General features: G+C 56.9%; 1 protein-coding gene across 2 annotated transcripts in view; it reads right to left on the bottom strand.

Annotated features, from left to right (window-relative positions):
- Positions 1 to 67: 67 nt before the first annotated feature.
- The window catches only part of LOC122381763 (protein phosphatase Slingshot-like), a 50,518-nt gene continuing 24,705 nt past the window's right edge, over positions 68 to 25,880 (bottom strand). For both annotated transcript variants that reach the window (XM_043366359.1, XM_043366360.1), the window contains 9 exons: positions 20,908 to 21,145; positions 14,280 to 14,449; positions 13,135 to 13,200; positions 7,702 to 7,881; positions 6,492 to 6,761; positions 5,602 to 5,748; positions 4,527 to 4,710; positions 2,192 to 2,429; positions 68 to 1,911 (listed from right to left, as the gene is read on the bottom strand). In XM_043366359.1, the coding sequence (XP_043222294.1) occupies positions 467 to 1,911; positions 2,192 to 2,429; positions 4,527 to 4,710; positions 5,602 to 5,748; positions 6,492 to 6,761; positions 7,702 to 7,881; positions 13,135 to 13,200; positions 14,280 to 14,449; positions 20,908 to 21,145 (2,938 nt within the window). In that variant the 3' untranslated portion in view covers positions 68 to 466. The remainder of the gene's footprint in view (positions 1,912 to 2,191; positions 2,430 to 4,526; positions 4,711 to 5,601; positions 5,749 to 6,491; positions 6,762 to 7,701; positions 7,882 to 13,134; positions 13,201 to 14,279; positions 14,450 to 20,907; positions 21,146 to 25,880) is intronic.

Genomic DNA, 25,880 nt, shown 5'->3' with positions numbered 1-25,880 from the left:
ATTGATTCGTGTAACTTTTATGATTGTAGTCTGGCGTCGGCAGCGTCAAGCGACTGACACAAATGGGTAATGGATTCACTGATTACGCTTTATTCACAAATCCTTGAGTATACTACAACTCGACGTCGGCAGATATCGGGTCGTTCGATAAAGAATCGCGCAGCACCGCGCGACTCACTCAGCGTTTAAAACTCTTGGGACTCAAAACACGCGCGTAACGAGGCCGCACGCAGCACAGCAGCGCGCAAAACGCGGCGAAATAATAATCACACATCAATGCACGAACACGATTGACACCACGACAAATCGCCACAAAGTCAACCAAAGAAAAGCGGCGGCCCGACGCCGCCGTCGGTGCCGGACACGCTAGGAGAAAGACATGACTAAGAGGGACCGGTTGTACTGGCGCTGCAGCGCGCGCCGCGCCGGGGCCGCCGTCCCGCGCGTCCCCGGCACTGCCCGGCGCTCACATCGTGTTGAACACAGAGCTGACGTGGCGCGTCCGCACGTCCAGCTTGGAAAGCGGGTGCGTCTTGCCGTGCAGCCGCCGGCGGGACGGCTGGCCGGCGCGGTGCGCGTGCGTCAGTGGCGGCGGCGGCGGCTTCTGAGCGGTGCGCACCACGGGCCCGGGCGCCGGCTGGCTGGCGGTCCGGCCGCGGCCAAACACTTGGCCGCCCACCCGGCGTGTCAGCGACGCCAGCCGCGACAGGTCCAGGCTGGCCTTGCGCGGCGGCACGGTCGGCGTCTGCCGCTCGGAACCAGGCGAGGCGGGCGGCTCGCTGCTGGGCGCCGGGGGAGCGGAGACGCGCCGCGCCTCCCGCTCCTCCGCCGCCTCCGGTGCCTCGAACCGACCGACCAGCGAGCGGACGCTCACCTCATCCGTCGGGCTAGGCGATGAGGGGGACGGCAGCCGGGGCTCGGGCGCGCTCAGCCGGTCCAGACTGGCGCTGCGCGCTACCGGCGCCGGCGGGGAGGGCGGGGAGCCGGGCGGCGGCGGCGGCGCCGGGTCCCTGGCCTCCAGCTGGCGCGCCAGTCGCCGCACCTGTCCCGGAGTGGTTTGCAGCTCACCGTCGCTGGGCAGCTCGTCCGTGAGTGACACTGAGGAGGCGGCCGGCCGGCAGGGGGAGCTGGCGCCGGCCAGGTTCACCAGTGAGACCGTGAATGAGCCGGTGCGCGGTACTGCCGACGGCTGCCGCAGCTGAACAGACATCCGCGAGACGGACGGCAGCGAGCTGACAGAGCCGTCGGGGGTCGGCGGAGGCAGGCATACGGTGGGCGTGGAGCTGGCCACCGGGCCGGCACCGGCCGACCGCGGGGTGCCCACCAGCCCCGCTCCGGGCCCCGCCGCCGCCACCGCCGCCGCCGCGTCATTGTCAGCTACCACCGTGTGCGCCGCGTCGTACGACCCCCACGAGCTGCTGCGGCTGGGTGACTGCAGGCCGTTCGCGCGAAGCAGGGCGCCCTCCAGCGAACTCCACGAGCTCTGGCGGGACGGCAGCGCCAGCTCCACGGAGCCACACGAGCCGCGCGCGCCGTCACTGGACGACGAGCGGCGCTCAATGTCCTCAGTGTGCCGGCGCACCAGGCCGGCGGCCGGTTCGGCGGGTCGGCGCGGCGCCGAGCGCAGCGCCACCACATTTCCCACCCAGGTCTCGGCGGGCACCAGGCGCGGGTTGACGCACTCCATTAGGTCTCCGGGCTGCGGGTCGGGCCGCAGCGCGCCCTCCAGCGGCTCCAGCGGCAGGGACAGGTTCACCGCCTGGTTCTGTGACACGCTGTAGTCCTGGCCGTTACAGGGCACGCGCTGGTGCTGACTCACGGAGTAGCGCCGGACCCGAGGGGCGTCTCCGGGCAGCGTCTGGGAGCGACTACGCGACCGCTGCGGACGGCCGTACGAGCCCGGAGCAGAGCCTGTCGGAGAAGGAGCAGAGTCAGATAGTGGGTAGTGTAATCACGTACATGGTACCGGTGCTTCGTAAAACCACGAACCTTATATCGCATCAGCTTCTCACAACAAGAGGCAACCATAAAATGGAACTAGAATCACGTAAGCTAGCTGAAACACCTTCCAGAGACACTAAAGTATCAAAAAGTCTTTCTTAAAATCCCGCAAAATGTCCAACACAAACCAAACCGATCGTGAGAGGCCATTTCCATCGCCCATAGACCCACACAAAGTGCGAGCTCTCACCGTTCATCTGGGCGATCAGGGAGTCGGCCAGGTTGTCGGCCGGTGACCACGACTTGGGCCGGGACGCCGGCGGCTCGGCGGGCGACTCCGGCCCGCACGGCGTGCTGACATCACAGACGTCGTCGATCTGGTCGCAAGGTGGCAGCACCGGCGACAGGAGTCGGCCGCACTGCAGGTTGGTCTCCGACTTGGAGCGCCACAATGAGTTGTGCCGCTGTCGGCTGGCGTCCAGGATACCCTGCGGAACAAAGAAAAATAGACGTTAGAAGCAGTAATATTATGGAAAACAAAAGAAAAAGAAAAAAGAAAAGAGCTCAAGGAAGTCTGAGCTCGAGAGTATCTTCATCTTTGAAGATAAATGTGCGCATGCATTGCGTCCGCTAAACTGATAAAATCCCCGCAATCTGCCCCGAAACGAGTTATTTGACCCACTTTTGAATCAAACATCATACGCCCACGCGTATCATCTACGGGGAGACACGCGACTGATCTGCAACGGCAGCAAAAAATGTCGCCCACGCGCGCAGCGGAGTGACCGGCCCGTTAACGTCAATCAGCGCCATCCGACTGCTCGTCAGCTGTCAGCGCCGTCATCGGATCTGCAGAGACGCTGTCTGTCTGTCGGTCAGCCGCTACCCACTCCCGTCTGTCCGTCCTCACCCGTCCACCGCCGGCCAACTCGGTCAGTCGCCGCGGTCCGGCTCCGCGCCCGAGCGTGTGTGTCCGCCGACCGGTCGGGGTGTATGCAGCGATCAGCTAAACAAACCCGTTCGGGGGATCGTGGAGCGTGTTCGAGCCGTCCGAGGCAGACAGCGCGGCGTCACTAACCAGGCCGTGCACAAACACTGAACGGAGCGACAGCCGGCGGTGCAGCGGTACCGTGTATATGGAGCAGTCATGACGGCGACATAGCCGACCGGCCCGGCTAACGCTCTAACAAGGAGCGAGCCACTGAGGAGCAGCAGGCCGGCTGACCTCAGCCGCAGAACAAATAATCAGACGTCGGTCGGAGGGCGCACACCCATCCACCCAGCCGGTTAACCCGCGCCCTGGTGGGGGGGGGGGGGCTATTTTTTGCCCCCCCCCCCTCCAGACTTTTCAATATATCTCCAGAACCGCTGCGCCGATCGTCACCAAACTTTCAGTACCCTCCCGGACATCAATTTTACACATTGTGACCAAAAATTTTTCCAAAGGCTATGATAGGTTGGCCGGAAATGACGTCAGAGTGACGTCATGTTCTGCCGTTTTCGACCCAAAAAAAGGTTTCGCGGGAAGAGCTGTCAGGCCTATAGCTTTGCAAATACAGAAAAATGATAAAGACATAAAAGCTGTAGAATGGACAGGGCTACAAAACTGCTATCTCGGATTTTTGAAATTTTTGGATTTTGACCCCCAAAAATCAAAAAATAGATTTTTTGGATATAATAATCGAAAAATCCAAAAAGTTTTATGAATTTCGCAAAAACCGGAATATATGTGATAGTCCTTACCGCCTTCCATCCACATACCAAATTTGAGATTGATACCTCTTTTTTGGCGAAGTTATAGCGAAAAAACTGTTCAAAATTGATGACGTCAAATTTTCAAACTCCATTTTTAAGAATTCTAGACCCCGTAGCGCAAAACAAAGACCACCATTAGACTCCTCGTGACGAGCTGCATCGAATCAATATCCATTTTATGCAAAACTATCAACTTTGAAATTTGACCTTTATTGGCCTGACCTTGACCTGACCTTGACCTGAACTTCACCAGAAAGTGACCTAAGCCGTACCTGATAGTCTTATAACCAACACCATTGAGTTGGAAATAAAAAATTGGCCATAAAACATGTATCACACAACCTTAGTAAAGTTGGGCTCATGTGACCTGACCTGTGACCCTTGGTGACCTGACCTGTGACCTGACCTGGTATTGCCAGTGACCTCTAATAGCAATATATCTACTAGGCAACTGACGCCCTACCGCTGATTCTCGACAAAATACGTTTTCCTCGGTGTTATAGCGCATTCCCTAGAAGACCCGTGAACGGTGAAACATTTCATCTTTGACCTGACCTGTGACGTCATCGGTGACCCCGAGGTCAATGAAATTTGGTTTCTCTCGACAAATTTGACAGGCCTTTCGAACGCCGTTTGAATTTTGCGGATCCGTCCAGTAGTTTCGGAGATACGAGGGGGGGCAAAAAATAGCCCCCCCCCCCCACCGGCCACCAGGTCGCGTTATAAACAGACCCCACCAGGGCGCGGGTTAATCACAGCTCTGGCGTCTGCTATGCACTGTTCATGACACCATCACGTGGCAGTCTGCACAACACTGAACCGACACGTACCTGATATGTTTCCAGTTGTCTGATGAAGCTGGCGTTGGGCTTGATGCAGCTGCGCTTCTCTCGGACATATTTCAGCGCCTTGTCGTAACTCCAGCCGTAAGCTTTCATGGCGTAGGCCACGACGACGGCGGCCGACCGGCTGACACCCATTCGACAGTGGACCAATACCCGCGAGCCCTCACTCCTGGGGGTGAAAAAGTGACGCTTGGTTAGAGTGCTGGCGATATGAGGAGGGAGTTTATCATCTTCCATTAGTATGAAATTCAACCAGTGAATTGTTAGCGAATAAAGGGATCAGCGATTCCTTATGAATTGCCGCGAGCATTTCTTTGGGTAGGGCAACGGCCCTGCCGGACCAGTAGCTAAGCCTCGACCACACTCCTACTAGAGGATCAACAAACGGTAAGCATTGGTACAGGCCAGCTCGGCTTAGCTACTCCATACCCAACACGGATACTGTTCGCACACACCCGCGTCACACCCCTGCAGTTGAAACACACCGCTTCTCACTCAGCCATGCTAATCCTCCCGCAAACTCCAGCACAAGCCCACAGCTGTCGCTTCGGCGCTCCCTGCAGGTCCCACCCCAGCCCAGCCCTCGAGCATCCTCAAAAGCGCCGCGGTCTAACACAGGCGGTTTCTGCGCACTGCCTCTCGGCGCAAACAGCGCAGTTGCGTCGATTTACGGCGTGTTTGCGCCGGCCGTCGACACATGCAAATGCGGCAAATACGCCGCATCTGCCGGCGCCATCCCATTCCTAGCGACGGGGCGGCCCTAGCGACAAGCCAAGGTGACCCGATCGGAGTGTCAACACTTGCGCCGCGGCTAAACTGTAACGCTGATACCCCGGTGTTCCTGCTGCCTACAGACAGCGGAATGTTGACAGCCGACACTCCGACACAGCCGTGGCACCGTGCCGATTTCGAGAATTGATAGCCCACACTGGCGTGGGCTTAACACTCGCGTGCTACTCTATACTTTGCATGACAAAAGCGACCACGGATCAACAAGTACAACACACTCTCTCCATTTGTAACAGATTTCCCTGTTTCCCCCAGACCCGAATCCACTCACTTGGCCTTGTCAATGAACTTGAACGTCTTGTCCCAGTGTTTGAGCAGTTCGGTGGCCTCCTCGTCGTAGACGCGCACGTTCAGGTACTGAAAGCGGCCCGGGAAAAAGTTGTCGATCTCTCTCGTCACGTTTACGATGTGGCCGATCCTGAGGGCAAGCGTAAAAAGCAGGGTCAGAGGTGACACCACCAGCGCACATCGAGATCCCGGATAGTAACAGTTCGATGATAGGGTTTCACACAAATGATGATAAAAAAATACAGCGTAATCTTTTATCGCTGAATATATTGCTGGGCATTAAGTAATCATCAACTGAAGGAAACGAGGCAAATCAGTGGCTTCCTTTGTAAGATCCGTTACGAACCATCGGTGATAACGAACCAAGACAGCGGCTCTTGTTACATCAGCTACTACCCCGAGTGGTTTCATTTTCCGCCGGTTTCATTTTCAGCTACGTTGCACACCGCCCGCACCGCAGACAGGGGAGCCGACATGCGTCCTACACATTGAACGCCGGTCCTTACGTAATCGGCCGACCGCTCTGTATCAACACGGCCCACGGCGCGCGCACGCATGGCGCGCGTCACGACCGAGTCGGGACCGGCACGCACAGCACGGAACGAGCGGCGGCGACGAGCGGTGTGGACGGCCCACTCGCCCGTCCGATCACATCGAGCCCAGAAAGGACTGCTATCCTCTCACGGGTCGTGTTTACATTATCTAATAGTTTACTTGACTCTCGTGCTTGGAGTAATAGTACATAAATAGCTGAAAATCAACAAAGGATATAGAGCAACGACAGGCCTTTTCAAGTTCATGACCCTTACAACCCAGTGTAATCCCTACCTTTTACGTCTATTCAGCCCGCCGCTTTTCAAGCACACCACTTACCCGTTGCGTTTGAGCTCTTCCAGGTCTGACGCGTTCCACTCGGAGCCCAGGTAGAGGTGCTCAAAGATGCAGCTGGCGTGGTCCATCTGGCCCATAATAACCAGCATCTCCGCGTCGATAAAACCCTTGAAGTCCTTCAGACTGCAGCCCATCTGTTCCTCGAGGCGCGACCGCAGCTCCTTGGAGGTGACCTGGTCCAGGTCGACACTGAGCATGATCTCGCGCAGACGCCCGCGAATCATCCGCTCCTTCTCCTCACGCTCGGTGGGTCTGTGGACAGTGGCAGGACTGGTCAGGGCACGGGCGGTAACAGGTCTTCTAAATCTCACTCACTATGGTTGCGGGAAGAAGTCAGCAGAATGGTCACGTATGCAAGATGCATCAGAGCTGAGATGTGACACTGGCCACAAGCAATAGAAAAATAAAAGCTTTCCCAGGTGGAAAACAAGTGAACCTGACAGAGACAAAAACAACGGAGAATGGACGGGTCGCAGTCAGCACAGACAGTCCGAATATGAACTTCAAACATAAACACACTTAGATAAATGTGTTCCAGGGAGAGTTGGCAAAGTGCAGTTGGACAGCACACACCAAGTGGAACCTACGCTGAGTCACATCTAGCATCAGTGTTCCACTAAAGACCAGACGCACATCACACAGATACAGAGCGGAGGATGGCAGCGGCGACCGCAGCAGCTGTGGGCGACACGCGCGTGGCACCTGTCCTACCGCGGTAGGAGGGAGAGGGAGGGAGGGACGGTACAATACCGCCTGTCCCTGCTAGCTGGAGCGTGCAGCCTCCGCGGGAGCGAGGGAGGGAGGGAGGGACGACCCGGTTACCGTCACAGCCGAGCGGCCCCAGACACACATCGACACAGATACGGGTGCAGATGATGTAAGTCCACGCTATCATAGATGCAGACTGATAAACTCTCATTTAGATAGAGACACAGTCACGTCACATACAGAGATAAACACTACACACACTGGCGAATGAGTGAGGAGGAAAAACGACACAGCAACAGTGACAGACCACCAAACCATGTTCCACGAGCATGGACTGATGCGAGATGAGCAGACCAAGTAAAATTATTATGCTCAATACAAGGTTCACAAACTGACCTCTCACATTCCTATTTCTACTATCCCTTCACCATGAGCCAAACCCTAAATACCCCGCCCATCCGCCGCCCCCCGGCCGCCAACTGACCTGGCCGGCAGACAGTTGGGCGAGTAGGGCCGCCGGTACTCGATGTCCTCCATGGCGTGCCACTCGTTCAGACACGACTGGTCCGAGCTGACCAGCCTCTCGTACGAGCTGACCCAGTCGAAGCGCGCCACAGGCCGCGGCACCAGGCTGCGGCATCGGTTCAGCGTCTGCAGAGCCGACCTGGCGAGCGGGAGGAGCAGCCGGGTTAGATGGGCGGGGGGACAACACAAGGGCGACAGACTCGTATAACGCCAGAGAAGGCTGGGGAGGTGGTGTAAAGGCTGGGGAGGTGGTCTGTTTGAGCCGAGAGAGCGGCGTTGTGGGATGCGCGAGCCGTGTAACAGATAATAAATTACGTCGGAGGCGGAGGTTTGTTGCACAAGTGAAATAAAACACTGCAAGTCAGCCAAAAACAGACACGACAAGGCAAAACAAGGTCTGCAAGGCACACTCCCAACCCTCATTCGGTTCAGTTTGCTCAGAAGGAGCGGAACCGGGACTTGCAGCCTGGGTTTACCGTCGGTACAAGAATCAACACGCCCATATCAACCGAGATGCCGCATCCAGCAAGCAGTGAGCGGCACGGTCGCCCGCCTCATTACACAACTTGTTTGCCTCATAACCACATTAATTACCGCCGCGCTGCAACCCAAGGCTGCCGCGGCCGCCACACGGTTCGGGCACAAATTACCGTACAAACAGAGTCTGTGGGAACGATAGCAACAACACCATTTACTTCGCATTCGGTGAACGATAGAGTCAGCTGTGTTTCAGTGCAAGTTGCTCGAACGCCCGAAGCCGCTCTATTCGTTGGTGTCGCCAATCTTGGCAGCCCTGCACCGTGCCCGATATAATTAGCTCACGATCGACACCCGAGTTGGCGAGTACGGCCGCTCAAAGCGGCGCTATATAAAGCTGGCACATCACAGCGCCGGCCGGCCGCCAGACCACCAGCGCAAACATGGTCTGCAGCTGGGCCAAACGCAGCCAAGTTCGCAACGGTGGCCGTCCTTCACTCCTTGCTCTGGTCGCCTCTCTCGAGCAGCCTCTTAGCAAGTGAGCAGTGGCTCTCAGCGAGTTACACTGAGTGCAGTGGGTGCAGTGAATGTCCACTAGGGATTTCCGACCAGCCCGAGGGGACGAATGGAGAAAGGCGTCGGAGATGCCATGGTGACTTCCATGATCAATTCCGCTTTGTCTATGCCACACCGGCCGAGCACGCTGGGGTAGAATTTAATGGAACGCTTTATCACTGCAGACTACAATCCACTCCAAGCTGTGACTATGCGGCCCTCATTAAATTCACAAAGCTAGCAACATCGGTTGTATTCTCTGGACAACATACATAGCTGCAATTGTAAAGTACCGGACATCGGTCCCTCTGCACCGAGCTGCAAAGGAGCTGGGAAGCCCAGACACCCAGCTTCTCCCACTCCACCTCAGCACACCCTGCACGTCCCATCACCGGTATATTTTTCCCGTTCCACCACCCCACCACGGCCCATCCCACCATCTCTCCCTCATACCGAGCTGGCGGCTCCGTCACGATCTGACCGGCCACCCGCTGTTGGCGCGACCGGTGCGGGCCAGCCTTGGAGCGAGGGTGCCGGGAGAGACGCCGGGCGATGGAGGGGGTAACACGGACCGGCCGGCCGTCTCACGGTCAGACAGAAGGCCGCCCGGATCACCGACCAGCGGCTAACGCGGGGAGGCGGGCGTTGGATGGTGGTGCCAACGAGAGACCCGATAGGCGTCACGGTCAACGGGCAACGAAAGAGCGACGGGCTTCAGAGGCTGAGTGCTTGCTTTTCACTCGGTGAAGCGATTGGAATCACAAGTCGCAAATCAGGTTGTGGAATGCATTCGCATTTATCTTTCCTTGTATTGAGTGACGTCAGCTATCGATAACAAACCAATTCCATCTCGGACGATCACCTGCATCACACATCCTGATCGACTGAAATCAGACACCACATCAGCGCTGCATACCTCCCAGTTAATGAGGCGTGCAATCGTGACTGGGGCGCAGTCACCTCGACGGTGCGACCACCAGAACTGGCCCGACCAGGTCTGACCGGACAGCCGTGAGTCAGACCTCCCCGCGTGGGTGCTCGGCCGGATACACACCGGGACATGGCAGAGCGGCGACCAAAAACGACGAGCTGCAGCCGACGGTTGCTCAACGGATTCCTATTCAAGGATGGTGCGGTCGGATGAGGCCATGCCGCTGAATGACGGCAACACAGGGAGTTGGAGCATAAATCTGAATCCCGCAAGCGTGTCAAGGACGCCATCGTTTAAAACCTCCCGCAGACAAGGACAGCATCTATCCAACATCTGTTTACTTTCATTTATGGGGTAAACCGGCCACCGCATATCACGAAATCCGGCTCACCGAGCGATCAGGATCAGTGGAGGTAACTACGCCGCGCCCAATGTCCATACCGTGCCTACCAGACTCCGCAATGTTCAGCGGCCGGGGTGAACGACCTCTCTGGCACAGCTCGAGAGCCGCTCGCCATGAGGAGCCAATAGACAGACGGACAGACGAGAGACACGGTCTCCTTCATCAGTCGAGCAGCTGATGCCGGCGGCGTGGGTCTCCGTCCCTCGCTGGCCGGCGCTCAGCCGGACACTAGTCACGCGACAGATAGATAGGTGGTCCTGAGGCGACGGATCGGATCTGAGAGGCCCACACGAAGGACGCATGAGCCTCAAACACCAATGAGAGACCGTGATTAGCATGATCGGATTAGCATGCGATAAGCAGGCGCAAGGTTATGATAATCCATCTCAGAGTGGAGACGAGACAGCTAAACCGGCACTCAGGCCGCCCGGTACAGATTTAACAGCCCAATAAACCTATCGGACTAGCCCCGTGGACTGCTGTGCAAGCAAGAGCAGGGGTCCCCGGGCACCCATCCAGACAGAAACGATCTACCGGCCACCCATCCAGGCAGCAGTTGCGGCCACCAAACACCCATCCAGGCCAGAAATGGCCAATTGAAAACACATCCAGACGAGAGTGTGGGTCCAACGAGTCGGTATCCAGATAGAAGCGGGGTGTCACGCGCGGAGAAGATGAACTGAATATAAACACGGCGATCCATGACCCCACAGGGCACAGAGGAGCTTTATATCAGCCCATACTGAAAGTTTATACCGCATCCATAAACAAATTAACATTTTTGGGACGCAGCGTCGGCAAAGGTCGTTTAACACATCCATAAACATCCTCCAAACATTAACCTATGCGACGCGGATCTTGGCCTTCGCCTGCGCGCTCCAAGGATAACCAAATCGACACGGCACGCGAGCGCGTCGAAAGGTGACCTTTCGAGACATGAGAAACGAGCCACTCGGCCGCAGCTGGCGCGGGTAGTGACACACGCACCGCATTTCACCGGTGACCGGCTCCGAGCGGGGCTGCCGACTGGAGCTGCGTGTCCTCGCAGCCATCTGGCGCCGACTCGGCTCGGCAATGGGACTGAAGACCATGGGCAGTCGGTGGACGGTGGGTGGTGGGTGTTGAGCAGTGATGGGGTTGGTGGACTGATTGTGCCAGCGGGAGATGACGCTCCAATGGCGCACTGCTGGAATCGGTACGCTGTGAGGGGAGGGGTGGAAACAAACAATCCAATATTGAGGCTGTGAGACGAGGCAATCGAATCGTTACGGCCGCTGCCCAAACCAACGTTAGCAAACACCACCAAACCACATCGAAACTGTCCCGTATGTTGTTCGATCTGCTGTCACACCGTCATGGCCAATCTGTAGACTAACACAATCACCTCCACTACGAACAACAGCACCATTATCAACCCCAGCAGCAGCCAAAAGGAGTACACACAGGGCAGCAGTGGGTCCGGCCGGTTCGGTGCTACATTTCCGCCTGGTCGACCGCCCAGCGGTGCTACCAAGGTCGGCAGTGAGGCTCGACACTGAGACCCGTCGGCAGCCGGCAGTGGCGACACCTCAGTGAACGGTCGGGGAACAAAGACACCTTCACGGGGCGAACGGACCACCGAGGACGGCCGACAGCTGCAGTCGGAGTGATCATTCCGCCCGGACGTCCACGCCGTGCGGGCGAGACAAAATCAATTAGTCATACCTGCCAACCAAAGCTTCACCACAGCAAGCTTTGAGGCTAGCAAGGTCAAGCAAATCTTATCAAGTCGTTCACTTCCTGCCGGTCCGATTACTCCCAATCGGGACCATATCAAAACCCAATCGGAGGTAGGCAGTCGCCTGAGGCAGTCCTACTCTAACCTTGCCTGCAGCTAGCCTCCACTATCTACCCTGCCATCACCCCGCCCCCCCCCCCCCCGTACCGTAACGCCCGAGCCAGTGAGTGGCAGCAGCGGCGGCTGGCTCCTCTCCCAGACCCATGAACTGAAATCGTCCGCCAACCCGCCCCTGACTGACCGTGGCCTTGGGCCACTGGGCACAGCTCGCGCGGGGTCGGGGTCAGAGTGTCACCCCTCTGAGTTAGAGTTCCGGACTGAGGGGTGTCGAACGGTGTCACAGAAGGATGACGGATGACGAGTGATGTCGCAGACGTGTGACTCTCGGAAGGTCACGCCGCCCACGGGTGATAAATGCTAACCACATGTGACCCCGTGCCACCCATGACCTCTAACCGGCGACAGAGGCACGCGTCACCCCGTCAGCCCCGCGCCAGTCGCCCGCCAATCGCTTCGCCGTCAGCCACCTGCCGGCCACTCCCTACCGGCCGATGACACCCCATGCCCCATATGATGACGGCCCATGTCCCCGTGTGATGACGTCTCCTGTCCCGTGTGTTGACGCCGCCGATATACCAGCCGCCACCGCGGCCGGTGCCGGTCGCTGCAGATGAGCCGGTCAATCGACGCCCGATAGCTCTACTGGCAGCGGCACCGCCCGGACAAAGGGCACAAGGCGCCGACCACCGGGGCACGGGCGCAGCGCAGATGCCAAGGGAAGGCCCGGCGCCGCGCGGTGATACCGTCGGCCACTGCTACGGTCTTAGGCGTGACGTGAGCTATGTGCACATGACACAAGTCCCGACCTCCCAGGTTTGTTTACTGATGGGATTTGCGACTGGCTGGACGAAGCAGGCGGCTGCAGAGCGCCTAGCGTTGATACAAAAGACCCATCCATTTCCGTCCCAGCTCCGTGGTCTGCACTGAGTGACACTGCACCACTGGCTGCCACTTGTTGGCCATTTGTTGTGTCAGCTCGAGTGAGCGGCGGTGTCGCTCGCCTGCAGTCACAGCTGCCGGCAGTGCAACAGTTGCAGCGTCCCTTCACCACTGCGCAGCACAATCACTCACGAGAAGGGCGAATCATACCAAAATGAACCCCACACCACACCGAGCCAGGTACGAAGGCAAACACTCCAACAAAGACACGGTAAAAATCTGCCCGCTATGAGTCAGGGCTGTCACTCACCACATGGCCTGGACAGAGACCGGTTTGAAGATGTGGCTGTCGCCGGCGGTTCGGACCACGATCGCGCTGTGGAAGAACAGAGCGGCGTCAGACGGGGCGATATGGGCACAGTGGAAGGCGATGGGCGAGGGGCGATGGGGCGATGGGCGAGGGGCGATGGGGCGATGGGCGAGGGAAGATTAACGGTGGACTGTAGCACAGCATTGCTGGGTCGGTGCGGCGCAAACGTCACTGTTTCGTGCCTAATAATACGACAATGCGCCGGTTTGTGTGCGATGGTGTCGAGATTGTCGCGATGATGTCCAGGATTACCATTGTAATGACGTCGTGTGGCGATTTGTCAAGGTTGCCAAGGTTATGGAACACCGGGACAGGACAAGCACGACAGCGATTAACGGGCAGTTAAATGTAGCTTCAACACCAAAAACCTTGCGGATTGTCGGAAAGTCGTCAGCTTTCCGTGCGTCAAACAAACGGCACCTGTCATATCCGCTAGGAAATCGACCCACTAATGACCTACACCTGCCCCCCTCCCGTGGGACCTAGCCCCTGTGACGTGGCAGGGGGCGTGGTACGGTGTGGTCAGAGCGGCCAGCCGTCATCAGCCTCCCTGTCTCTCTCCCACACACACACACTATAATGAGCGTTCGTCCCGTGCTTTGACCGGTGGTTTTCACTAGCGCTGGCCGCCCCAGCCGGGTGGTAATTGCTCGTAACGGCCCGCCCACTCACATGGCGTCAGCCCTGGGTGGTCCCCGGTCCCCGGTCCCTGGTCCGCGGTCCCTGCCAGCTCTCCAACCGACCCACAGCGGTCACCATCATCGACACGTAATGGCTCCTCCGACCGCCGCCGCGGGCGACCGGAGCGCGGCGGTCAGTGGCACAATCACCGGCTCACACGGAGGGAAAATAGTGGGTCACGTTGTTGTGATTCGAGTGTCGAGCTGTTGTGGCAGCCGCGGGAACGGGTATGATTATGATACAGCGTGGCACTGCTGATCTAAGCGACACGAACACTGCTAAACTTTGGGCATACTGAGCCATGAAGTCATGAGTAAACTACACTTCACGTCAACAGAGTTAAGGTCACCTTTACATCACCTCCCCTGTCTCAGCGTCCTCTCTCGCCTCTCCAACCTACTCACCCGTCTCCGTCGAGCGATGTCTCCGTCTCGGAGAGGAGCCGGTGCACCAGGCCGATGGTGGTGCGCCGCTGACAGTCAATCCCCAGCAGGCAGCACTCGTCGGCAGCTGGAGACGCCACCACCACCAGGTACCGGCTGCGACCCACGTGCTCACTCTCCAAACGCACCGCCTGCGATACAGACAGGTCACGTGACGGTCAGAGACGGCAACTGGGGCATAGGTCATGTGATGGTTAGAGAAGGTAGGTCACAGGTCACGTGATGGCCAAAGCGCCACGATTACAAGTCACATGACGGCACGTGGCACCGAGACTACCGGTCACGTGGCGGTCAGGGGCGCTGGACGAGGCGGCACACACCCCCACAACCGACCAGCCCGTGTTGAACTGTTGAATGAAGGCCACCACCGCAGCGGGCGGGCGCGGCCGTGGAATGCACACCGCGCTATCGAGACAAACAATGCATCAGCACGGCCGCCGCCCGGTCCGGCGAGGTTAAACGCTATCTGTGTGTCTATATGCGGCGGTAAGCACGGTGGCGGGTCATGGGTGCGGGCACACAGCGGTTAGCACGGGTGGATATCAGTCTACAACAGAACCTCCGATCACTCTAATACACATGCTCAAAGCCACCAGACACGCACACACACAAAGCTAACGAATGATGCGTGGCCACCGTCTAGTGTGTTGTAGTGAACGTGATACGTAACCATACGATCGGCGGCGTAGCGTGACAACCCATTGCGTAACTATCGTAACTATCTACAGCCCACTCAGTATAACATGTGTGAGCGCAAGGCATATCAGCTATCAGCTGCTAGCCCTATCACAGTTTCCTGACTATCAACGTCACACACGAAGCTCTAAACTCCCGACAATCCCTGCTCAAGTCCATCCTTCCAGCCCAATTCTATTCCAACCTAACCACCGTCGACCGCCTCGTCTAGCCGTGGGCCATGTCTCACAACACCACCCTGCGGACGGGAAAGGAACGGGGCAGCCCGCTCGTCCGCCGCTCGTCGCGGCCAGCGTCGGCACCGATCACTTTCACGGCGCGGCAAAAACGCAGCCATGCCGGCGGCGGCTCCGCGGCCCACGCCGGGCCGGAGCGCCGGCTCCGCAGCTGACAGCCGGCGACGGATGTGGCAAGCTGCAGCTAACTGGGACGGCGGCGGCGGCGGCCGAGAGTCGCCGTCCGCTCTGTCCACTCTGCCTGTTTTAGATTGAGCCCAGTCAGCTGCAGTTGCGGGCGTTCCGCGACCAACTGGCCCAGTGATTGCGCCACACCGCAGCAGAGCTGGGTCAGCTTCGGCCCGGAGCTGCAAAGCGCTCCGTCGGACTGCGCTACAGGCCGCAGCTGTTACGTAGCTCACATTGGGAGAGGGCCAGCTCGGTTACCGGGACTCTGCTGGCCACGGGCGAGGTGCGTCGAGCCAACACTCTCCCCGGCGTGAGGAGAGTTACATCAGACTGCGGCCGATGACGTCAATACCAGCTGCTGGTGGCGGCCAGGTCCTAGTCAGCCGTCAGCTCAGCCGACAGAGGACCCACGATCACTGTCAGTAATGGCGTCATCGCCAAGCTCTATTCATTTGATACAGAAAAGGGGAGGCAACTGGATCGGCACCAATCAGCGTCCTGCCGTCCAGCCATTACGTATCATTCAAACTCTATGTTTTATACTGAGGGCACGCTGAACATTGAGCTGGGTGTTGTTATTTGCCAGACACCAATTCTATCCTAGTGCCACTGCACCCCGTTCTCCACGCTCGCTCCCATTCGGTGCCGTCCCAGCACAGCTTCACCGCACTACCTCAGCTCCGACACCATCAATCGTAGCCGCCCGACAGACGGGCCGACAGAAGGCGCCACAAAACGCATCGAGGCCATCCAGCCGGCCGGCGGCGGCGGCCGGCTGGGCGGCGGCGGCGGCCACAGCTGAAGTAGGCCGGCCGCCGCGCGGGTTGGGTCGCCACAGCCGGCCGGTCGGCTGGGCCGCGGCACGGCGCCGCGTCCCGCACAGTGGGACCGCCGGTGAGCAGAAGGCGACTACAGCTTATTACAGCTATGAGCTAGTAAAGTCTGTCCAAAAGGGATAAAGCGGCTTCATCTCGGGTTCATCACAAAGTGTGCTTGATAGCCACGAAGGACAGCTGGCATACTTGTTGCTATTGCTATCACAGTCAGAAAGCGACGTACGATGACTGAAAGCGCATGACAGACGGCGTGTGGCAGACGAAGTATGACAGAAGCCGAATGACGGTCACCGTGTCAGCGCGTGACGGGCTCTGTGACGGCCGCGTGACGGGCAGGTTTTCTATCGAACGGGCGTGTGGCGCTCCGTGCCGCCGGTGACCCGGACATCGTGACCGGCTCGGCCGGACGCGAAACGGGGAGCTCCCGGCACGCCACGCGAGAGCTCCCGGCATGCTACGCGAGAGCCCTGCTCCCCACGCCAGCTCAGCTCGCCATGCCACGAGCCCACCTCGCCACGAGCAGGAGAGTGTCCGCGTGGGACGCATCCTCACGGCCCGGCGGCCACCGTGACGGGGTAGCTGGGTCACGGCGCGCTACAGGCCATGGCTGCCGTGACCAGATCATGGTGTGAGAGGGTCAAGGGACGGCCGTGAGTCACATAAGCGGCGGTGTGTGGCTTTTGTTTACTCAGCGGAGAGGGCACACATACTGGCGGTGATAGAAACGTAAAATTTAGTGCGAAAGGGATGATATGGGCCATACATAGGACAATGCATGTTTGATAGCGCCTCTGTCACAACTCCTACGCAGGTCAGAGTCCACCGGCCTATTCAAAGTCAGACGCCGGCACTGTCAACACAATGAAGGACGATTACATAGCAAGACACAGGTATAACAGTCACTCGGCAAATATGAGCGACCACCATCTTCGCCGTAGCGGTGTTCATTAGAACTGCGCAATAAGGCTGCCCGACTAACAACAGCGAAAAATCCGCAGCGGTTCTCAGGTGATATTCACGTCACACAAACCACAAACCCGTTACCTAACTGCGCTCCAGACAGGCGCTAGCCTTCAGACCTGGTTCCCCGAGCTATCCAATCATACCAGGCAAACAAAGTTCATGTCACGACTACGGACTGTCGGTGCCCCTGCCGTGTTCCAAACCGAGTGCCAGGTGCCCTGCCGAGCCTCCGTCCGGGCATCGGCCCGTCATCTCTGGCAAAAACCTGCCGGTCGGCGGCTCGCACCGGCCGCTCCAGAACCACTCGCCGGTCTTTGTCCACCACTCGACGGACAAAGGCGAGCATCTCAGAGCGACCGAACGTGGCACTCTCCTGCCTATCAACAGAGGCCGCCGACCGCCGGCGAGCGTCCGCCGACGCATCTCAGCGACATCCCTCCCCAGCCCACGCTCCGTGTCCATCTTACGCCAGTGCACGCGTCCCGGCTATCGTCCGAGCTACGCGCAGAGGGCCGCTCCTAATACGGAGCCGCCAGCTCGCGGTTCTCGGGTCACGAGAGTTCCCAGCGCGTTATCTGCGGTGCTTCCTCCTGCGGTTTCGAGTCGTGCGGTTACCCGAGGCGATAGCGACGCAACTCGAGTCGCGACTCATGACACTCGACTCACGACAGATTCGCAGTGAGTTGGCCGGTGAAGAGCCCCTGTGTCTTCACCGCGAGACAGAGCCGGTGTTATTAAACTGCACTGCAGCGGCGAGCGGAGGTCACCCACGGCCACGTCTGCACGGCAATAACCGAGATTGAAATGGTGATTCGTACCGGTCCGGCATGCCAATTTCGCAATCTAACGACCGACCGGTAAACACAGCCACAAATGAAGGTGTATGGCTCGGGCATACTAAGGCATCGCGATTCGAGCATACTAAAGACATCTCCCCTCCGCCTGAGCTGAAAGGCAGTGTTCGGGTAACGGATACCGCAGCAGCACCAAGGTTGTCGTCGCTCAGCAGCGAGCCTGCAAAGCGCAACCCGAGGGTTTGCAATTATCGTTGTTTTGCAGAGAACACAGAGGCCGCACGAGGCACACCAATCATTCCTTGAGATCCAGTAAAACCGCACTTAGTGCACCAAGGCTTTGTGCAGAGTAAAGCACTGCGCACCACCACAATGTGTTTCGTAAGATCTGTTGGGGGGAGGGGGGGGTGACCGAGCCAAGCTGCAATATGATCCCAGGCTATTACCTGCGCAGCCGCCGGTAAGGACAAAACACGAAAACGTAGCTGATGGAGTAGGTAGCAAGTGACAACAAGTGCAGTAGCATTAAAGGTAGTGTGCCAGCTTTCTTGGACCGTATGGAGTTAATGGCCCAGATAAGGAGAACCGGATTTTTAGAACTTATCCATACCTTCAAAACTCATGGAAACGTCTTAAATTCTTCAAATTTTGAGTACCCCAGTACGAAATTCGCCCCGACGGGTTGTCGGTCGTACCCCAACCACATTTCACACCACTATGAACAATAAATGCACACACTGAAATCGCTATTACCGATATGCTCATCCAATCAAGTTTCGATAAACCCGTTCATCATCATCTCCTGCGGTTTCGAACACGCCTGTCAGGTGGCTTCTGATGCTCGTCGAGGTCGGAATTTCCAAATACGCGTGGTGCGTCGGGCCGCGCGCTCTGACTTCGGCCAAGAAAAATGCGTCAGCTGATCATTGTCATTTCTGCCACTTGCGTGTGGTGAAATGGGGTCATTACTTATAAGACGGCTTTTTCATATCAATTATTTTACATAAAATCATATTTCAAACCATAAATAATGTTCGACAGCCAAATAAAAGAAACAATACCAATACGGGCTTACAGTTTAAGGCTCGACATTGTGTTGTCTACGATTAGACAGCTGATAACTCATTCCCGTACGTCGTATGGTCGTAACACTATAATGACCTTTGCTTATTGTCACAAGTGCGCCGGCCGCATTCGCGATTGTTGCCCGACGCCTGTTTGCAGGTGAGCCCACTACAGTTGTTATACATATCTAAAAACCGAAAAACTTTTAGGCGAAAAAGGCACTATTCCAGGCCCATTTTTGATTTTTTTTGCGATATTAGGTAAAAACAGAAGCTTCTTATCCTAGGAAAAATAAAATGGGAAATCTTTCAAAGGTGGCACACTACCTTTAACTTGAGAAAACGTTTGCCAGCATCAGTCCTTGTCATTTGTCCGAAAAGTTACATTAAAGAGCCGCCACATCTGAATTTATCACAATTTAATGGGAGCATCCTAAGTGTCAGTCACCTGCCAAACAGATACAGACTGATGGAGCCGGATCCGGATCACCTCTTCGGGCAGCAGCTGGAGCGATTTTCACCCATGTATCATCGATCTGGGCAGCTGGCTTCGGCCACAGCTGGAGCCCATTTGGGAGTGTGGTGATCAGCCCACCGACCACTGACCACCGGTTATCGTCCACTGTCCATTGCTCGTCCACAATAAGCAGTCCACACCACCACTACCCGCCGCCCACTGCTAAACAGAAGCAGTCCACCGACCACTGACCAACGTTTATCATCCACTGTCCACATCAATAGGCCGACAGAAGCGGTCCACAGTGCAGCGCGCTTCCACAGCCTCCACTGGCGGTCCACACCACGGCGTGCCGTCCACCGCCACAGTCCACTGTTCACTGTCCACTGACCACCACACAAACTCCACTGACCAGTTCACCGCACCGCTCTCGCATCCTTAGCTACCCTGCTGTTCTAGTCGACCCGCATACAGACGCGCACGGGCACATACATCAAACCGATAAAAACCCGGGCCGTAGACAGCTGTTGTTCGCAAGATCCGCATCAGGAATGATAACAAACGACGCTGTTGCAGACTGCATGCGGTCGTTGCTGAGCTGCACAGGTTGGAGCGCAACAATGCGCCCGACACCTGCACGGCCTACACCTTGTTATCTAGCGCCGTCGTCTTTTCTCCACTGATTGTCTTCAGATAGATGGTCCTGTTGACAGTCCCTTCCAAATATGGTTCACCTTCGTAGTACCAAATTCATAAGCCTCATTAATTCTGCCCAGAACATTCGCGCCAGTTACAGATAAGCCACAAGAAAACTAGCCCGGGGCGCAGCCAAACACAGGCTCAGTTTCGCGGAATGGAGTAGGTGCGGGGCAGGTGATACCATAACCAGCTGACGCCAAACAATACAGATCACAATCCAGGCACCCAGGAAGAAAACAGAGGCACACCTTCCGCCCACACCGGTCCCAGTCCGACCTTCCTCTGCGGAAACCCACACTCCCACCACAGAGGACACCGGAAACCGGGGGAGTCGCCGCCGCACCGTCCGACCACACAGGATACACAGCCGCCCGGGTACACCCACGGTGTATCGACTGGCACTATGTAGAGTTTACCCGACAGACAGACAGACAGAGACACATGGGCGTGCCAGCAGTGGTGGTATGCAGCAGCAGTGGGGATGGTGTGTTGATGTGGCTGCAGGGTGGTACGTGGTAGGAGTTTGGAATGAGGCGAGGGAGAAAGAGAATTAGAAGAGAAAGAGACAGAGAGAGGGGGAAGGGAGATGATAGATAGATGAAGGGGAGGTGAAAGGAGGAGCAGGGAGAAAAAGGGGAGATAGATGAGTGGACAGAGTCATCCAGTATCCACTGACCATGAGCAGGTTGTCGTCGGGTCGGATGAGCGCCAGCATGTCCTGCAGGTGCCGCTGGATGTCCGAGGCGGCCACCCCGCAGCCGCCCGAGCCGGAGCCCTCGCTGGCAGCCGCAGTCACTGTGGCCGGTCCGGGCCCGGAGCCGGAGACGGGCCCGGAGCCGGCCGGAGCCGGACTCCGGGCGCGCGAGACCACCATTGACGTGCCCTTGACGGCGAAGACACACTGCCGGGCCGGGCTGCGGGCGAGATAGGGGAGATGAGGTCAGAACGGGGTCACACCATAGAACTTATGAGAAGACAACACTCGAGGAGAAAAACACACATGGCTTGTCTCTGCAGATGCACCGGCATAGGGCGTATTATCATGAGAATGACATTAAAGAATACAAAGGGGTCCCTCACTTCAATCCACGCCGCCTTTCGTAAGTACCAAGGGTCAGCAGTGACAAGACCCGCTCTATGGGTCAATTGCATACTTTTGTCTGCAAGACGAGCATTTTCCTCCATCTGCACTGGCATCCGGAGACACATAATAAGTGGCACATCCCTAAGACGGTCAAACAAAGCGCGCTGGAGCCGGTCCAGGCCTCTGATGTGCCGACAGCGGCGGTCTGGGTCAAACGCGCTGCGGGGGCCGCAGCGGGGCAATGTGCGCAGTTTGGGGCCCGGGTCGGCCAGAGAGCCGCTGTGCTGGCACCACGGCGGCGAGCACGGCCACAAAGCCAGTCAGAGCTCACACTGAGAACGGTTGGTGGTACAGGGATTGACACTTCCCGGGCAGGAGCGATAGGACGATGGTGTGATGACTGTCAGGCAGCGGTGGCGAGGAGGCGAGATGGCCGGGACGATGAGGTACTGCTGCTGTGAGTCGTTGGGAAACAACCCTCAATGGGTCGGTCAGTCAGCAAACAACCAACACCCACCGTTCTAGTCCACTCCTGACTCGACCTGATATGACCGTCCCACACTGGGCCGGGGGTCCGGAAAAGTGCTAGAAATTATTTGTGATTGAGTTGTTAATCTCAGTGACAAGCAAACATGCTAAAAACGAAGTGGGGCTGCTTAACCCTCGCCGGACCTATTGTCGGACCCCCCACCCCCTCGGCCGGCCGAGGGGGGAGGGTTGGTACGACCCCTTTTTGCCGTTTCGCCCCTAATGGAGCTAGAGCCTCGCGGAAAAAACAAGCGTGTGCGCCGTTTCAAGGCGGAACGATTGATACCCGATTTTAAGGTCCCAGGTCAACCGGTAACCTCTGATGTGAAGTCAAAAAGCCCAAGGTAGGGTTTGGTTTTTGGCAAATAATTTCGCAAAAAAATGGCCGCAGAGCAGCGATTTTGGCACCATCGTGTTCGCCTGGCTCAGGCGCGTCGAATGGTATACTTTTTGTTCGGGTGAGGTCAACTTAAGGTATTGACCTCGAGTCAAGGTCAGTTCAGAGCCCATCAGGCCACGAACTTAATCGAAGGAGGTCGTATCGCATATCATTCGATTCGGGAGGTCTTCCCGAGTCCATTGGTGGCTTTCCCGAGTCGCTGGCTCAATTTGATCTTGAGTTATTGACGAGAAACTCCTATGACCGGTGTGACGTCATAAATGACGTCACGGAAGGTAAAAAATGCAAAAGTAAAGCATCGGATCTTGCAAGGAGTGCACGAAATCACGATTCCGTATGCTTGAGATAGTTTGAAATCATTCCATGCGCAAAAACAACAGTTTCCTTATTTCCCCATTCACTTTTAATGGTGAGGTCACGTGACCTCGAAGAGTAGCAGGCATTAGCAAAAATTGCGAGTAGGGCATGACAGAAAGATGATTGGTGGTTTGTATGGCATGGCCATTTTTAGCGGCTCGAAATAACATTTCTCAAAAAGTCTAACTAAAGAGCAAGTTGTTGTTGATTATCACTGACTTGTGTTTAGGGGTTAATAATGACTGAATTTTTGAGTTTGGCCCAGAAATGTTGACAGCATTGTGTGCGTTGATCAATTCTGAGCTCAGGGACATATATTTTATTTAGATTATAAGCGTTTGTTTTTCACAACTTCCAGCGCTTTAAAGAGCGCCGGGCCTTCAGTGGAGCGGCGAAGTGACAATTGCCCCTACATCATGTGGTTTACTGGCGCATATCTCGAAAAGTAGCAGGGAAAAGCAGCAAAGCACCTATATGGAACAAAAGATGAGTAATCAGAGGCTAGTATAAAATGTTCATTTTTAGCCGCTCGAAATAACGTTTTTATAAAAGTCTAATTAAAAAATTGGATACGATTTTAAATTACGTCTTGCAGCTGCTTGCAAACAGCTAGCTTATCTTGCAGAAAAGCGATGCAATATGTCAGAATGATGTTGGCACAGTGAACAACAGTGCCCTGAACTAGTCTGACAGGAAATTTCGTTCAAAACGACGATTGGTCAACTAATAAACTACCACTAAAGTTCATCATTAAAATCGGTAAATGTGGTGGCCTATAGAGAGTCTAAATTGTCTTGTGTTTGGTGACAACTGACGACCTCAATTTTGACCTTAGGGCAAAACTAGCATCGGAATCATATTCTTCGATCAATTTGGGATTAAATGATACCTATTTTGTTCATATTGCGGACAGTCAGTTTGGGGGAATTTCTAGCGCTTTTTCAGGCTGCCGGCCTATAGTGCGTCCCCTCCACCCCCGCTCCGACACAGCCGGCTGAATTCAGCCGACATATCCGGGCAGGGTGCAGTGCCCCGGCTGGGCCCGGCCGCCCCCGCCCCCCCCCCCGGGTTCGCCACGGTTCGGCGCGCCGCCCGTGACCATCCTGCCGCCCCCGCCCCCGCCCGCAGCTGACTGTACCGTGCCGTCCGAACTGGGACCACTGACGGCGGCCTACTTCTGTCAGCGAGTGCCGCTGCAGCGGCGGCGAGCGGCGAGAGGTCGAGCTGCGAGGCACGAGGCTAGTTACTCTGTCTGAGACTGTGGCACTGCTTCAACGCGGATATTCGTGGTGCGGCATATAACTTATGAGGGTCGATATGTCAGTATATCAAACACCATTGCATCAAATGCAGGTATATGCACAAAGTGAGCGTGACATGACGATCCATACGGTTACCAAGGGCTTATTGAATTGAGATTACATTACACCACTACAACCACAGCATGAAGCTACGTCAGCATTGCACCACTGCCGGTAATGGAAGACGCACGGAACGCTCACAGTGTGGAACCGAGTTGCGTCACCTTCTCAGTTCACGCCGCACGAGGCAATACAAGGAAGGAAGTCTGCACGGCAGAACTACCCTGGGTCCGGCGGCGTCTCAATGCTTTCTTCGAGCACCATGCTGTGAGGTTTGCGAAAGAGTCAGTCTGTTTGTCTTTTGTCGCTCGGGGACGCAAAAAGCCAAAGGAGGCAGATGGAGTGGCCAAGTACCAACAACGAATGTCGCAATAACCCCACCGGCCGGCCGTTCGGGCCCAGTTAGGCAGCGGCATAAAAGCCGCATCATTTCTGGCTCCAACAAGGCCAGCGGCACCGTCAAACTGGCGTCAGGCCATGCACGGCGCTATCGGCTGCGGGCTGGCAGTGTTTGCAGACCAATGAGAGGAGCCCAGGGGAAGGTGAGAGGGTGCATGGCAGTCCGGCCAACTGCGGGCAGTCTGTGGGGAGGGACGGGGAGCCCGGAGCCGGGCACGAATTCAGCACGGCCTCACCGTGACTTGACCATGGCTTCACACTGCAGCTCCAGCGTGACTGCAGCGCGGCCTCAGACGTGAACGAAACAGGTCATCGGCGAGCTTGCAAGTTTTATTCCCATCAAGTTTGCAAATCGACTGCATTTTCGATTAAATAGGAGTACGTCATTAGAAATATCGGTAGACGTCTACCGTAGACACATGCTCGACTAAAACATGACAATTAGTGGAAATGGGGAAGTCCACTTTGCGGTACCTATAAACCATGTCAAGTCCACACCTTTCATAGGTCTGAGGCCCGCCCGATATAGCCATCAACTGTGGAATATTTCACCTCATGACGGTGAGGTAAGCCTTCGACGTGCTCACCTAAAGTGGGCACCGAAGTGATGCCTCTCGCCCCCGTATCTACATCAACATGTCAGAATCCATTCAGCACAGCTATACATCACATCACCCGCCGCCCACGCATATCACGCCCCCAAATTTAACCGCGCTGCTCCCACCATATTCGGACCACTGCACCAGCCTCTACAGCTCAGTCATGGCGCAGCATCGAGCCCCGGCCTCCAAAATCGACCGTAAACGAAGCGGCCCACCAAATCGGCGGTGAGCGGCGGCCCGTGGGGAGTGGGCCGGTCCGTCATACTCTCAATAAGGCCATCGGCGGCGGCGCCGGCCCTCGACTGAAGTGGGTGCGGCGGCGCCGGTGAGTCGGCGGTGAAGGGTTCACTCAGTGCCCGGGGTCGGGCGGTATCAGGTCAGTGGTGAGGCCACAGATGGAGGTGAAGTAGATAGTGGGAGGTGGTGGGACGCGGTGAGTTCTATCCAAACACGGGCCAACGAGCGGAGCGGGATCCCACACATGGCGGCGGCTGAATCACACAGTGGGGAAAGACGGCACAGCAGCAGCGGCAGCAGTACGGCAGCGGTCCCACCACAGGGCAAACAGAACCAGCCACCACTGCAGAGTGCAGGGGCGGGACGGAACATTTCGCACGGCCCGAGCCGCCACATGGCCGGGTGAGTCACCACGTCGGCACCAGACTGTCGGGCGGCCGACGGCGGCGGCAAACGACGGCAGCAAACGACGAACGGCGGTCGTGAGTCGAAGACGATGGGCACCCGACTATCGACCGGTCTGGCCTGGCCGATGATTCGTCACGACTGGAGCAGGCAGTCGTCTGGAACGGGCACTGGGGCTGACTTCCAGGGCTCTGAAAACGGTGCTAGTGCATGAATTTCACTGCCGTACCAGACATGCCAAGAAGGTACCAATCTGACTGATTACTGATCAGAACT

The sequence above is a fragment of the Amphibalanus amphitrite genome, unplaced genomic scaffold (assembly GCF_019059575.1).
Source record: "Amphibalanus amphitrite isolate SeventyFive unplaced genomic scaffold, NRLGWU_Aamphi_draft 000127F_arrow, whole genome shotgun sequence".
Classification (NCBI taxonomy): Eukaryota; Metazoa; Arthropoda; class Thecostraca; order Balanomorpha; family Balanidae; genus Amphibalanus; species Amphibalanus amphitrite.
Note: the sequence above shows the minus strand (reverse complement) of the source record. Positions and strands in the feature narration are given on the sequence as shown.